The sequence below is a fragment of the Podarcis melisellensis genome (assembly GCF_964234715.1).
Source record: "Podarcis melisellensis genome assembly, chromosome: 14".
Classification (NCBI taxonomy): domain Eukaryota; kingdom Metazoa; phylum Chordata; class Lepidosauria; order Squamata; family Lacertidae; genus Podarcis; species Podarcis melisellensis.
The window spans coordinates 43544417-43559258 of NC_138546.1; the positions used below are offsets into that span (position 1 = coordinate 43544417).

At 43.2% G+C, this 14842-nt stretch overlaps 2 protein-coding genes across 3 annotated transcripts in view; both read left to right on the forward strand.

The window, feature by feature from the left end:
* Positions 1-2531: 2531 nt before the first annotated feature.
* On the forward strand, positions 2532-8979 carry PCLAF (PCNA clamp associated factor). The gene is made up of 4 exons (XM_081888832.1): positions 2532-2696; positions 5418-5495; positions 6546-6708; positions 8431-8979. Exons 1-4 carry the CDS (start codon positions 2645-2647, stop codon positions 8492-8494), a joined length of 357 nt encoding a protein of 118 aa, XP_081744958.1. The 5' UTR covers positions 2532-2644; the 3' UTR covers positions 8495-8979.
* A 5560-nt stretch (positions 8980-14539) lies between these two features.
* Positions 14540-14842, forward strand: part of CSNK1G1 (casein kinase 1 gamma 1) — a 55516-nt gene continuing 55213 nt past the window's right edge. Inside the window, exon 1 of one of the 2 annotated variants that reach the window (XM_081888661.1) lies at positions 14540-14664. The gene's annotated coding sequence lies outside the window, so the exon portion shown is untranslated. Of the gene's footprint in view, positions 14735-14842 lie in introns of both variants that reach the window. The other variant, XM_081888659.1, reaches the window with a different exon arrangement.

Here is a 14842-nt window from a genome sequence, read left to right on the forward strand (position 1 = left end):
TGTTGCTTTGTGAGGGCTTAAGCTACTGTAAAAAGTCACAACAAAATAGAAAAATAATAATATAATGCTTTTAAACCATTAGGTCATATTACACTTTAAACTGGAATGATATTTCAAAATGAGCATCTAAATGAGCATCTACATTAAGAGCTAGGAAATCCAAAATGTTGATGAATGTGTTGTGAGAACAACTGTTTTATCTGCCCTGAACTAAAACTTTAGCCATTAATAAAAAGCACCCTATTTCTCAGGGCTTGAATTAAAAAGACAGAAATAAATTGTCATATTTTACTGTGCATTGTAGTGTTCCGACAATCAGTTTGTTTTGCTTTCTATCTCCAATGTGTTCTCTCTCTGTGTGTTATAGATTGCTTATCTCTTCCTCTTTCGGTCACTTTTGTGGTTCTGATGCTTAAGGGCAGCTCATTCCACAACAAGCAAGTTAAATACAATTGTTATTCTTGTAATCTTGTTGCTGCAGATTACTACAATTACTCTTTGGTAAACGACACTAAAGTGCTCTAATACCAATTAAGTCAGTTTAACAAAATAATGGGAATGCCAAAGTGAGCTTAAATTGGCTTTATACCTAATTAGCTCAGCTGTATTTGGTTTTGAATGGAACCATTCAAGATAGATAATGGTAAGTATTTAGCACCTGTAAGGTTTGTATTCGGTAACAAGCAGGGATGCACACAGCTGAAATCAGGAAGGTGCTTATAACAGCCTTAATTCATGTTTAACTTTCATTTATAGTTTTAGTTACAGGTAGGTAGCCATGTTGGTCTGCCATAGTTGAAACAAAAAACAAAAAATTCCTTCCAGTAGCACCTTAGAGACCAACTAAGTTTGTTATTGGTATGAGCTTTCGTGTACTTGCAAACTTCTTCAGATATACTGAAACAGAAATCACCAGAGCCTTATATATAGTGAGAGGGCGGGGAGGGGTATTACTCAGAAGGGCGGTGGGAATGGGTGATTGGCTGATAGGTGTGGTAAACCTGTTGACGACTGTTAAGGACTGCAATTGATCTTACAGGAAAAAGCAAGGGGTGAGATGGCTAAAAATAGCATTATCCTGTATAATGAGATAAGAATCCAATGTCTCTATTCAGACCAGGTCTCCCCATGGTTTTAAGTTTGGTAATAAGTTGCAATTCAGCAACTTCTTTCCAGTCTATTTCTGAAATTCTTTTGTAATAAGACAGCTACTTTGAGATCTTGTATAGAATGTCCTAGGAGACTGAAGTGTTCTCCTACTGGTTTCTCTGTCTTGTGATTCCTGATATCAGATTTATGTCCATTTATCCTTTGGCATAGGCTTTACGCGTCTAGTTGTAGAAGTCTCACTGAGTTTAGCGTGACTTGCTCCCAAGCATGTGAGAGCTTTACGTCTCTTGCAACGAAAGCACAAGTCTTGTGATACCTTAAAAGACTGACAAATCTATTTTTTAAAAATTGAATTTATATACCGCCCTATACCTGAAGGTCTCAGGACGGTTCACAGAACAAAATCAGAATATAAAACCAGTCAAAATAAAAACAACCCAATAATGCCCCCTCCCAATTTATTATGGCATAAGCTCTCATTGACTAGTGACCATTCCAGTAGATACACAAAGTGTTGTTCTAAGTTCTATACACACGTTGGGGTCAAATTCCAGTGAAATGAAACAAAAGATAAACTGTAAAAATCAGGGCCGAATTTAGGTCTGATGAGGCTCTAAGCTACTGAAGGCAATGGGGCCCTTTAAATGTCCAGCTGACCTCTGTCAACAATTTTTTTTGTGTGTGTTGAATATATGCTATATGATAATTTATGGACCTAATAGGTATCTAAAGCCATTTGCATGTAACAAAATATGTATTTTATCAAAGTAATTGTTGAACTGAAATGCAATTAAGAAGAGGTATATTAAAACCACTGTTGCTGTATGTAGGTTTTATTTTATATATATATATATTTTGGAAATGTACACTTTTTTTCCTTTAGGTTTTTTTTTGGGTCCCCAAGAGAGTGGGGCCCTAAGCTACAGCTTTTTTAGCTTATAGGTAAATCTGGCACTGGGAGAATACAGTTCTTAAACGTATGCAGAATAACCTCAGTGCCTGCCCGCTTTCAGCAGCAGTCGTGGGTGAGACCACAACAATTCACCCGCTGCTGAGCCACTTCACACCACCAGTGGGACAAGGCACCCGCCGTTTCGATCCATGCCCAAACGGTCAGATATCGAACTTGCAGGGCAAGTTCTGAGTCAAAGGCTTTTGGAACGCCTTTTCTGAAGAATGAATGGCGAGCGAGACCCATTCATGCCCCGCTGCGCGCGCCCCCCCCCCCGCCACGCCCACGCGTAGCGGAGCAGCAATTCTGATTGGTCAGGCCGCGATTCGGAGAAAGGAGTTACATGTACCAAAGTTCTAAAAGCGACGGCGTTCTCTGATCAGAACGCCAGCCGCGGGTTTGCTTGCGATTGGCCAAACGGGTTTTCCGCCAGAGCCAATGGGAGCGGGGCGCGCGCGCGGGAAGGACAAAACTTGGCAGCTTGAAAGTCTCGGAAGCTAGAAGACTGCGCGGGTATTTTATAGCGGGCGTTGCTGCTGCATCTTGCAGTCTGATTCTGCTTTTGCGAGAGGCCGTTGCAGGATGGTGCGGACCAAGGCGGACTGCGGCGGGACCGGCGGAGCCTACCGGAAAGGTAGGGCATAGGTTTTAGTGTACTTGGGTTTCAAACCACTGTGCTCATCGCAGGGAAATTCGGCGTCCAACTTTTGCTCAGCCGTGCAAATTGCGCCTGGGTGGTTTTTGCACGCTGTCATTCAGGCTAGCCTACTTTACAGGGTTGTTGTGAGAATGCAATGGAGGGAAGAGCAGAACCATGTGTCGCCCTGAGCATCTTTAGAGGAAGGAGGGCATTAAACTTTAGCCAAGTTTCTAAAGAGCTTTTTTTTTAGGTTTTTTTTTTAAGTAGACGGGGGAGAGTGAGTCTTGTTACTGGACCGGGATTTGGAAGGGGTGGTGGAAGGTTGTTGGGAATATATTTGGAGCAGTTTGTCTTAAACCTGCTCGGATATTCGGACCGGCCCACTTCCTCCTGCATTCGTGGGGGCGCTGGCCGTGGCAAGAAAATATTCGAAAGCATCGTTAGATAAAACTGCGGGTGTCTTTGCAGCTTTCTAGAACTAGGTGGTGGAGCCCAGACTTGCATTACTCCTGCATTAACCTTGAAGCCCTGGGGAGATTTGAGTATGGCAAGTTGTGGGATGGTAGGAAATGAATAATCTTCAGCGTTTTATGGTTCCAAGTGTTTCCTGTGCATTAGCTGTGTTTGCAATCCTCACCGCAAGATTAGTTGGCATTCTTTTTTCCCCCTACTTGGCCTTGGAAAGGTTGATGCTGAGACGGACTACCATAGGGCGGGATATAGGATTCGAAAGGGCCGTTGCCTTTGGCCAAGTGTCTTCTGCATGTTCCTTCCTATGTCAGCGGACATGATCTTATTGCATTGCAGGTGTGCTATGAGCTTCTGCTTTAAATTTCTTGTAGTGCTCTGGACACCTCATTTAGATACAATCTGGAGCATTGTGAGATCCATTAAACTGTTTTTTTTTTAAATCAGTTGGTGTTGGAGGCTTAGGGCAAATATCTGCACTATAAATGTCTTATTGGGACCTCTGTAGCAACCTATCCTAAGGTCAGCTAGTGAAATAACGGCCACATTCACATCAAACATTGAAAGCACCAGGATACCACTTTAAGCAGTCATGGTGCACCTCAAAGAATTCTGGGAGCTGTAGTTCAAGGGTGCTGAGAATTGTTAGAAGACCTCTATTCCACTCACAGAAGTACAATTCTCAAATTGGCTTAACCAATCCCTCTTTACATTGAAGGCTGGGAATTGTTAGTATCCCTTTATTCCCCTCTGAAAGCTATAACTCTCAGCATCCTTGACAAACTACAGCTCCCAGAATTATTTGGGGGGAACCATGACTGTTTAACAGTGGTATTACAGTACTTTAAATGTACTGTTGCACACCACCCCAATCTTTGAGCAGTTTGAGATTCCAGGAGTTCCAGGGTTTGTGTTTGCTTTTGGAATGAGGCACAGCAGACACTGTGGTGTCTTTAGAATAAATGGTTTATTTAGATCTCTATACAGCCTGAGCTTACCAGGTACACAGCATCAGCACCCTGAAGGGGTCTTCTTTCTCCCATAGCCACAGTCTTGGATCAAAACAGGACTCTCTTTTTAAAGTAACTTTTTATTGGGTTTTATAAACAGGAATTATAAATGATACAGATAAATAGAGTAAGTCTCATGTAAGTTAAAAGCCACAGAAATGGCACAATAAATTTGCAGGAATCTCTACAACATTATTATTCGTTAATGTACAAGTACTTGGTACATAGTTTAAATAAAAACTATAACAACAGGGAAACAGTTTAAAACAGACAGCATTCAACAACCCACAGCTAAAACACCTAATCAGGAGGCCTTTTGACTTTCTAACAGATAGTTGAGGGAGGGGGCCCCACCCATTTGCCCTCTGGCATAGAGCCACTCCCCTTGTTCTCATACGTAGGCTGGATCTAGACACATCAAAGATGCATTTCAGTTTGCAAAATTTGTATTAGAAATCGGGTTAGCAAAAACGGAACCCCACAGCGCCATCTGGTGTCAGTGTTAGAATGCATAAAGAACACATACTGTATACGTAAAGTGTTTTTTTCTTTGCCAATGTAGCTAAGTGCTTAGGGGGCCATTACCTGGCTGGCGTTGCTATTCCAACTATTGAATATCTGCTGGATCCAGAAATTAAAAGAGGGCCCAGGCATTCAGCCTCCCCTCCCCCCCAACTCATAACAGTATGGTGTGATTGTGGCCAGTAACAGAGGCGAGCCCTGAACTGGAGACTTCTGGACATGTTTAGCTTCTTATCCTAGGTTGGCTCTTATGGTAGATATCTAAATTTAGGGATGGTTATTGTGGTAGGGCTTCCATTTGTGCTAGGGTAATGCTTGGTAATGGGGTTTATTGTTCACCTATAGCTGTGCTGTGGTTTAAATGTGTAAGTTGTTTTACTTGAAGTAAAAAACCCTGTAGCTGGGCTGTGATTCCGCATGCCCTTTTCTGGGATTAGGCCCTGTTGAACTCAGGGGAAGTTGTTAGTATGCATGTATAAAATAGAGTTGCATGTATGGTTGGCACTGCAATTCAACCTTGCCTTCCTGTGAAAGTTAGTTGGGGGTCCACATCTCCATGCATGTGCTATGTGCCTTCCAACCATTGAATTAACTACAGCCAGACCCCTAGGGTAAAGGCTTGTTGTGCTGGTATCAAGTAGAATCATGATCTCTTCTTTCTTTGTGGGTGAAGTTCCTGAAAATATCTAACCCTTTTCTTCTCCTACAACCCTAGTGGTGGCTGCCAGGGCTCCACGGAAAGTGCTGGGCTCCGGAAACGTTGATGTGGGCTCCTCTCCTACTTCACGGAAAGGTGAGCAAAGGGGTGAGGGCAGCAGGGTTTGAGTCTTGGCTGCCTTTTATGTGGCTTGGGGCATGTGTTGTGGATTACCTGCTTTAAAAACAAAAACAAGGATTCTCTGATCTCTGTTCAGCGACTTCCTTCGTCACGTCTGGAAGACAGCACTTTGGTAAATATGTAATGCTGCTGATATCCTAATTTTGGTTAACTTCTGATTGGATAGTGCTCTGCTGCACAAGGACTTGGTGTTTACCAAACAGGGCAGTTAATTCCGGAACCAGTTGTCATGATGCAAGAGTGCTGCAATAAGTTAAAGGCTCCAGTGTGCTTGAATTCTCCAACTACAGAAGAAGCTGCTTTTGTGTTTTCCCTGCTCTGGCCTTGCATAATTTTAATTAGTGAAGTGAGGTGGAACATTTTCATGCACTACTTTCTGTAACTGATTTTCCAGTGTTGCATTTTTCCATACGAAAAGTTCCCTTTTGTAAGTTCATTAGCAACAATGAATTGATGCCAACTGCAAATACAGAATAATACAAGCTTGGCAGTTTCAAAAGCATAGTAGCTTGAGAAACCTTGGTGCTCTGTATACAACGTTCAGTTGATGAGTTGCATTTCTTCCCCTTTGAATGTTACTTCTTGAATAGTTTGTATCTGATGTGTACCATCCACCCAAGTATGCACTGAACCCAAGGAATCCATTGTGGTTTGAGATCTAGGCTGTAGTCCTAAGGCACTTGAGTAAAAGACAGACTGCAGTACTGTGAACTGTGGCATTTAGTGACTAAACTTTTATGGGATTTTGCAGTTTAAATCATTTGAGTTTTGCTTCTGACAAACATGTTAGAATCTGGCAAACAGTCACATTAATCAGTGCTCTTTCGTTAAGACTTCACTGAAGTTGGGTAAAACCACCTGGCAGCTTATTTCTCATGCCCTAGGTTTCCTGTCTTTTATGCAGATTACATTTTTTGGATTGAAGCTTTTGCAGTTAATGATCTTGGGTGTGTTGAGTTCTTTATGATTGATCAGCGCTGAAGTATTTTTAACCACATTTTGCAGCTGAAAGTAAATATGCTGGTGGCAACCCAGTGTGTGTGAGGCCAACACCGCCATGGCAAAAAGGAATCGGGGAGTTCTTCACACAGTCCCCAAAGCATTTGGAGAAGGAGAACCAGGTCCCTGAGGAGCCGGGATGCAGTGGAATAGGAAAGCACAGAAGAAAGTAAGAAAGGAGATCTACAAAAAAATAAAATAATACTGCAGCTGGAAATTGCAATGTGATAAGCCATGTATTCTATTGAGCTGTGAAACATTCCTATGGGGATTGAAGGACCCATTTCAAATTTAGCTGTTGAACAAGCTGAAACGGGCTGCCTGGGGTGAAACGTGAAGGGGCTGCCTTGCACAGCACCCACCTCCCCTTGTCCCTGCTGAAGTCTCGCTTATTAAGGTTGTGTGGTTGTGGCTTCTGGTGAGATCATACAAGGCCTCTGCTCAATTTTGTGCCGCTCTCCTATGATCTCGCGGGAAGCTGCTGCAGCCACTTCTCTGGCGGTGCTGGGGGAGTCTACTCATGGCGGCGCCCCTTGGATTCTGCCGCCTGAGGCGGCTGCCTCAGCCTGCCTCCTGGACAGGCTGGCCCTGATATAAAGTTTGCAATTTTCATCTGAAACAAGCATTCCCAACTTGTTCACTTGCAGAGACTTCTGCTTCCACCCACAGATAACAGGTTTAGCTTTAGGTTCCCTATTATCCATAGCAAGAAGGACCATCAGTTAAACTAGATCTTTGTCCTAATTAAACTCCTTTCCTCAGCATGACCATTTGGTAAAAGCTGTTGGGAATCATGGAGAACAGGAGCAAAATTTTAGGTTTTTAAGTTACTCCACATATAAAAAAACACATAATTTTTTGCTTTGTTGCTTTTTATGTATTGCTCTTAAAAACACATTCATAGTTTCCCAGCAGAATTTAAGAAAGGCAGCCTTTTATACAGAAGTGGGCTGGGTTTGATTTAAATGATTCCATACTAGGGAAGAAGCTTTTGGCAGTCACTTTGAGTCCATTGTCATGATGATCACGATCCTCAGTATCCATTCCATTACAAAAGGAGGGATGTTGAATAATTTTGTTAAACTAATTTGTTATCTTCAGTTATAATCTAGATTCCAGGGGTTGAGCACCCTGCATTAGAATACTTTAATCCCTGCTAAAGGGCACTAGCTTCCTAAATATAGCTGACTTGGATGTATGGTATTTTAATAAATGAGAAACATGAAACATGAATAACTTGTTCTAAATAGATGGGGGCAATTGGTATTGGTAGCTGGAGATGTAGAATGTAGCAACTGATACAGGAAACTGTTCATAAAATTTCCAATGCTTTGCATGGCCCCATCTATTTGCATTCACAATGTTTTGGTACTGGGATGCTGAGAATGCAGGCCATGAATTGTTCTGTCTAGCCTATTTCAAAAATAACCTGGGGTATAAACTTAAATGTTTGCAGTTGGGCAGAATTACCTATCTCATCTAAAGCACAGAAATCTTTGTCTCCACAATGTTTGTTTTCTCCAATATGTAGTGGTACATTGACAACAGATAAAACATTATTGTGTTGATTTTTAATAGTTCTGATAGGAAACATTTGCAGTGTTGTCATCAATGTTACAATCTCTTAAATAATTTGAGGTTGTGACTCCTTGGTAATCTTGATTGTTTATTCATGCCTAGACTTATCATGTTTATATATATATTTCCATGTTATACGAAATGAGAAACTTTGAAAATAAGTTTTTAAAAACTCTTTAAATTGCTTGTTTTTAATAAAAAGAAAAAATTATATCACCATAGGAGTTAACAATTCCATATATACTTATCTAATATATAAATAAACCACTGTACGGTTGATTTTTTTGATGATAAAAATCTCTCCTTTCCACAGAGCTCGCCCTTTGTCTCCTCATCCTGCTGAAGACGGATCACCTTCTGAAGATGATCAGATGTGATCAGATGCCTTGCCTCTTCTTCTGACAGATCTTGCCATGCTCAATGTTTGTGGCAGCTTTGTGTGTAAATCTGTATATATTGCATGTGTTTTGGTTTGAGTACAGGTCTCTAAAAACCTAGCATGCTGTTTTGTTTACTAAAATAACCTAAAACTTGAATGACTCTAAGGGAATTGAGAAAACTAGTATTTCTTGGGAGCTTAGCTACCAATCAAGCATTGCAGTGTTGAGTTAAGTAGTAATCCTGGGGTTTGTGTTAAATGGTGCGGTTTACTTCTTTCTGCACTCCCTAAAGTTCTGTGCCATATGAGTGTTGAAATGACTGTATTACCTTTTTAAAAAACCTGTTTGTATTTTGATGCGATTCATTACCTTGAGTTGATTTGACTTGGCCTCTCTTTCTGAGTGTTCGAGAAGGGTGAAACTGAAACTCCAGCTATTTAAACTGGGAACACCAAAAAGTATAATTTGTAATAAAATAACTTCCTGAGTTTTCTATATTGTGCATTTTTATTCTGACAGAGCCAGAGTGTGGTCCAGAGGCAGTAGCGTATGTTGGTAATGGCAGTAGTGATGACATCAGGGATATAATGTAAATGCCACTGAAACAAATTATATTCAAATTCTTTCATTGTGTATTCCTTCCCTGCACTTGCAGGATATACTTTGCTTATTCACATACTGCGACTCATGTCAGTGTTCTAGTTCTTATACTTTAACACAGTATGAGACAGTGCTTAACATGTATGGAGGGAAGGTATAGTGGGAATAGAATGAGATGTATTGACCCAGAGAAAAAGGTTTGAGACTCACTGGATTAATCTGATGAGCAGGGTGAGGAAGAGGTCTGCGCCCTCATTGCTGCCCTCACCATCTCACACAAAGAAGTGAGTTCAGGAAAAGAAAAAGAAAAAAAAAATCTGCTGCTGCTGACAAATTATGGAGTCACGAGAAATCACTTGGGATTTCTTGAGGATACAAGCTGTGGGTTAGCCACTCTGGTGTTATATAGTCAACACAAGGGAATAGCTTTTCCTTTTCCAGAAGAAAAGATGTTGGTTAACAGGGTTGGCGACCTGCTTCTTCTGTAACCCTGCTCTATTTGAATCATGCTATAATAAGCCATATGCCACATTTAGAAATAGTCACATGAAAAATCTGCTAGCTAAATCAAAGAGCTGGATTATTTTTAAAGGAGGTTTCACCTGATAGCCAAGAATTCCCTGACCAAGACAGTTAATATTTGAATAGCTTTACCAGAAACTTCAAAAGTTTACTGAAAAGTTTCTTCTTGATGAATAAAAAAAATAACAAAGATGTAGTAGTAGTCCCGCTTGGACTACTGCAATGCGCTCCATGCGCGGCACCTTTGAAGGTTACCCGGAAACTGCAATTAATCCAGAATGCGGCAGCTAGACTGGTGACTGGGTGTGGCCACCGGGACCACATAACACCGGTCCTGAGATCTGCATTGGCTCCCAGTACGTTTCCAAGGACAATTGAAAGTGTTGGTGCTGACCTTTAAAGCCCTCAACGGCCTTGGTCCTGTATAGCTGAAGGAGCGTCTCCACCCCCATCGTTCAACGCAGACACTGAGATCCAGCGCCGAGGGCCTTCTGGTGGTTCCCTCATTGCAAGAAATGGAGGTTACAGGGAACCAGGCAGAGGGCCTTCTCGGTAGTGGCGCCCGCCCTGTGGAACGCCCTCCCATCAGATGTCAAGGAAATAAGCAGCTATCTTATCTTTAAAAGACACCTGAAGGCAACCCTGTTTAGGGAAGTTTTTAATATTTAATGCTGTATTGTTTTAAACACTTGATAGGGAGCCGCCCAGAGTGGCTGGGGAAATTCAACCAGATGGGCGGGGTATAAATAATAATTATTAATTATTATAGTTCACTTTCAGATCTGAGAACTGCAGTTTTAAGAGATGCAGGACCTTTAAGCATCTGATTAGCAGATATAAAGTATTTTCCTCCACATTGTGCTGTGAGGCAGAGGAAGATGCTTTTTGCAGACATCTTGCATTATGGTGATGCAAGGTTTCAGGCAGTAAGAAAACAGGAAAGTGTGCTTTGACCTGGTAGCAATGGGAGGATGCGAGAAGTAGACGAAGGGGCAAGAAGTAGAAGAAGTTAAGGATTGTGCTGGGGACTGGCAGACTTCAAATGGCTGTGGATTTGTCACTCCTGCTCTAGGGGTGGTATTCAGCTACCTTTTATTCACAGTAGACCAAGTGAAATAATGAGGATAAATGTTAGATCCTTTAATTTCAATGGGTTTGTTTTGAGTAAATCTTAGCTGAATCCCACCCTTAAAGTTTAGCTAAAATGTCAAATTTCATAATCCAATAGTTTCAGTTGACTTCAGGGTATATTTGCATGTTCACCAATCTTTAAACCTACACATTAACTGGGCTTCACAGTTATTGATACGACACCTTATATCATATACATATAACTATGCAAAGGCCACAAATACCACCAGTGTGTTATGACCTTTGGTCTCTGTACTTGCATATAATATCTGCTGAGTGAGAATATTGCTTTAGCTGCTAATGTGGAGTGGGCTATAATCCACGAAAGCTGTCATAATAAAGCTAATATGCAAAACACAATTACTGATAGGTCCCATTTGAACTGAGAGTTATTATTTATGCAGTGCCATCAGTATGCTTGGTGTTTCACAGAATCGTAGAATTGGAATAGACCACTGCAATACAGGAATCTTTTTGCCCAACATGGGGCTCAAACCCACCATCCTGAAATTAGACTCTCGTGTTCTAATAGCTGAACAACTGTACAAAAGGATAGCTCTCTGCATTGAGGAATTTGCAGTCTAAAATGTGGCGCTTTGAGGCAAGCAATAATGGGAATAAACAGAAAGAATGCTTATTTGAGTCAGAAGTATTTTGTATGGAAATAGGATTGTGTCCAAGATTTCATGAAACAGATTGGCTTTGAAGGAAGAGGTGGTATCCTGAATATATTTTGGAAGGCAATTATTTTGGAGAGCGGTTTTAAACATACAAGGTAATAGGGAGGAAATCAGAAGAAATCCGTAAGGAACAATCAGAGAGCTGGCACCCATGAGGCAGTAGACGACAGTCAAGGTGGAGAAGTGAAGCTCATGAAAGCAAAGTGAGAGAAGAGATAGGGAAAGGCCAGGAGAGGGCTCAGAAGAGTCTCAACAAATGAAACTGACCTGTAGAAAATGTAACTTGAAAAAAGAGATGTTGCACATACTATCTTTAAAATAGATAGTGTGATAGGAATGTTGAGGTCTTAGATGTATGGTAATGTTCATAACCGCACGTACATAGATCAGCACAGGAAGACCGACCTGGAACCATTTTGATTCCTAAACTGACCAAATGTTTTCTCTGCAAGGTCAAAGTGGGAAACCTCCCCATTGTCTCTTTCCTCGCAAATCCTGTCTTAAGGACACATTTAAGATATGAATAGGGTGTGAGCCTGTGACCTGTCCCAGTAACTAAGTATTTATCACTACAAAAGAATGACCAGGCTCCCCAGGCAATCCAATCAAGTAATCTGCCAGACAGGAGATAAACAACAACAGGAGAAAAACAATATTCAAATTTCTGTTTTAGACCGCCTTTTCTGTGATGTAGTTATGATGTATCTGGGGGTGGTCTTAGGTTACACCCCTTCTGTGATGTATGTATGATGTTTCTGGGGGTGGTCTTGATCTACAGGGTGGCAATTTCAAAAGTCTTTATAAGGCCTTGCGCACCATTTTTCTGGGTCCCTCCTCTCTCCTGCAGGTGAGGGGAGCACCCTGTTGCAACAGATCAATAAAGATCAAGCTTACTAGCTGCTTTGCTTCTCAATATTCTCTGGTTGGCCTCTGTTATTCTCTCCTACCAATAGGGAACCTATGTAAGGACTCTATATGGGCTCTTGGATACCCCATAAGGGAAAAGGTCAATTTTTATTTACAATGATAGATAGAAGGCTTAGGGTGGCTGTGATGCACCTGGAAGCAGGAGGGAGAGGAGAACCAGTGTAGGGATCTAACAGGGGTGTCATGATTGATTATGGCAGCAGAAAGCTGGATAGGCATGGGGGATAGAAGATAGAAAAGAACAGCTCACACTAGGTGAGAAATGAGCAGTGACAGCGGGGCCTTTGCCAAAGGGACAGAGAATGTATTTTTGAGAGCCAGTGTATTGAAATTGTTAGTGTGTTGGACCATGACCTGGGAGACCTAGGTTTGAATCCCTACTCAGCCATGAAACTCACAGGGTGACCTTCCGCCAGTCACCACCCCAACCTACCTCACAGGCTTGTGAGGATGAGCTGGGGAGGAAAATATACTACTTTGAGCTCTCTGGGGAAAAAAGGTGGTAAATAAGTGTAATAAGTAATAAAATGATTTGATTATTGATGTAAGCCTCCAAAGTGTATTTTGTATCGTTAAGGTTTTTATTTCTATCTTCAGTATATTTTATCTTATTGCTACGGCCAGTGCTTTTCCCTCCCTAAAAAATGTTTAGGGGTACTCTCACTCTACTACACATACTGAAATACTGCCACTCAATGAGGCCAAATTTGGTTCACAAAATGTTTAGGGGGTATGCATCCCCCCAGAAAAAAAAAACATTGGCTACAGCTAGTGACTGATGCAAATAAAGATTCTTCTGATCTTCAAGCAGAAAGAAGAGTCAGAGATAAATCCACAGCTAAGTGGGACAGTCCCCCTCGGGAGGTTGTGAATGAACTCTGCTTAAAGTTTTTAGGCGGAGCTGGGCGGCCCTCTGTCATGGGTGCTTTAGCTGAGTTTCCTGCATGGCAGCGGGTTGGACTAGATGACCCTTGGCGCCCCTTTCAACTCTTCAAGTCTGTTCAAGAGGGCAGCTGGCATTGCCTTCAATGCGGAAGGGGAAGATTGGGAAGGAATGACGAAGGTGATGAAGCACGCAGGCGGGGGAGCTTCAAGCAGTTGGTCCCTTACCTTTCCCGCACCGCCCTGGCCACAGTGATCCATGCAATGGTCACCTCCAGGCTTGACTACTGTAATTCGCTCCATGCGGGGCTGCCCTTGAAGCTGTCCCAGAAACTCCAGCAGGTGCAGAATGCTGCAGCGAGGCTCCTCATGGAGTCTCTGCCATGGGAGAATATTCACCCAGTGCTTTTCCAGCTGCACTGGCTCCCGGTGGAGTACAGGGTCAGATTTAAGGTGCTGCTTTTGACCTTTAAAGACCTTCACAGCCTAGGACCCTCGTACCTACGGGACCGCCTCTCCCGGTATGCCCCATGGAGGACCTTAAGGTCCATAAATAGCAACACCCTAGTGGTCCTGGGCCGTAAGAAAGTTAGATTAGACTCAACCAAAGCCAGGGCCTTCTCAACTCTGGCTCCGGCCTGGTAGAACGCTCCGTCTCATGAGACCAGGGCCCTGCAGGATCTGATTTTTTTCCACAGGGCCTGTAAGAGAGTTGTTCCGTCTGGCCTTTGGCTTGGAGTCAATTTGATTCCCTCCCCCTCTTTTTTTTCTCCTCCTGCGATGAGGCTGCATTTTAATGTTTTAATGTGTTTTAATCTTGTTTTTAAGTTGTATTCATTCAACCTGTTTTTATTATTGCTTGTTAGCCGCCCTGAGCCTGGCCTTGGCTGGGGAGGGCGGGGTATAAATAAAATTTATTATTATTATTGGCTGCAACCCTACGCCTACTTTCCCAGGAGCAGGCCAGGGATCTGAACTGAATGGGGGCTTGCACTAGAGTAGACATAGCAGTTCTGCTTCCAGCCAACCCTTTTGTTGGAAACATTAACTCGGCTACTTCTCTGGAACGAATGCGTCGCCTTCACCCCTCCGGTCCCTTTTAATCCACGTGTCTCCACATCCTCACAATCAGCGGCTGCTCGGCGGGGGTGTCGACTCCTCCCTCTCTGAGTCACGTGACCCCCCCTCTCGCCACAAAATCCCCTCCAGCTTCCGCTTGGTAACCGAACGCGGTTGCTAAGGCGCGTCCGCGGAGCCCGCGACCCGGAAGCAGTTTTTGTGACGGCGCCTCGGGCCGGCTGGCTTCCCTCCGATAGGGCGCCGGCTGGGCGTAGGGCGTGAGTCCGCAGCAAGAGCTTCCGGGGTGTCCCGCTCTCCCCCCCCCCCCTGAGAGTGCTTCGACGAAGGAGGGGGCAGTGGCTCGGGGTACGCGCCCCCTCCCGCGCCCCCCCTACCCCACCCCCCACCCCGGGAGAAGCGGCCTTTCCTCAGGACGGTAGGAGGTCAGGGCGGGTACCGTTTGCGGCGTTGACTTTTCCCTCAGCGCAGAGGCGCCTCAGGCTGCTGCTTTACCTCCGAGGAGGGCGGCGCGGGGGGCGTCTCT

What these genes read in the sequence shown, in the direction of transcription:
- PCLAF (XM_081888832.1), top strand. Translation starts at nt 2,645, where the DNA reads ATGGTGCGGACCAAGGCGGACTGCGGCGGGACCGGCGGAGCCTACCGG. An exon ending in CGGCGGAGCCTACCGGAAAG is followed by an intron (nt 2,697 to 5,417) that starts GTAGGGCATAGG and finishes CTACAACCCTAG; the next exon opens with TGGTGGCTGCCAGGGCTCCA. An exon ending in CTCTCCTACTTCACGGAAAG is followed by an intron (nt 5,496 to 6,545) that starts GTGAGCAAAGGG and finishes CACATTTTGCAG; the next exon opens with CTGAAAGTAAATATGCTGGT.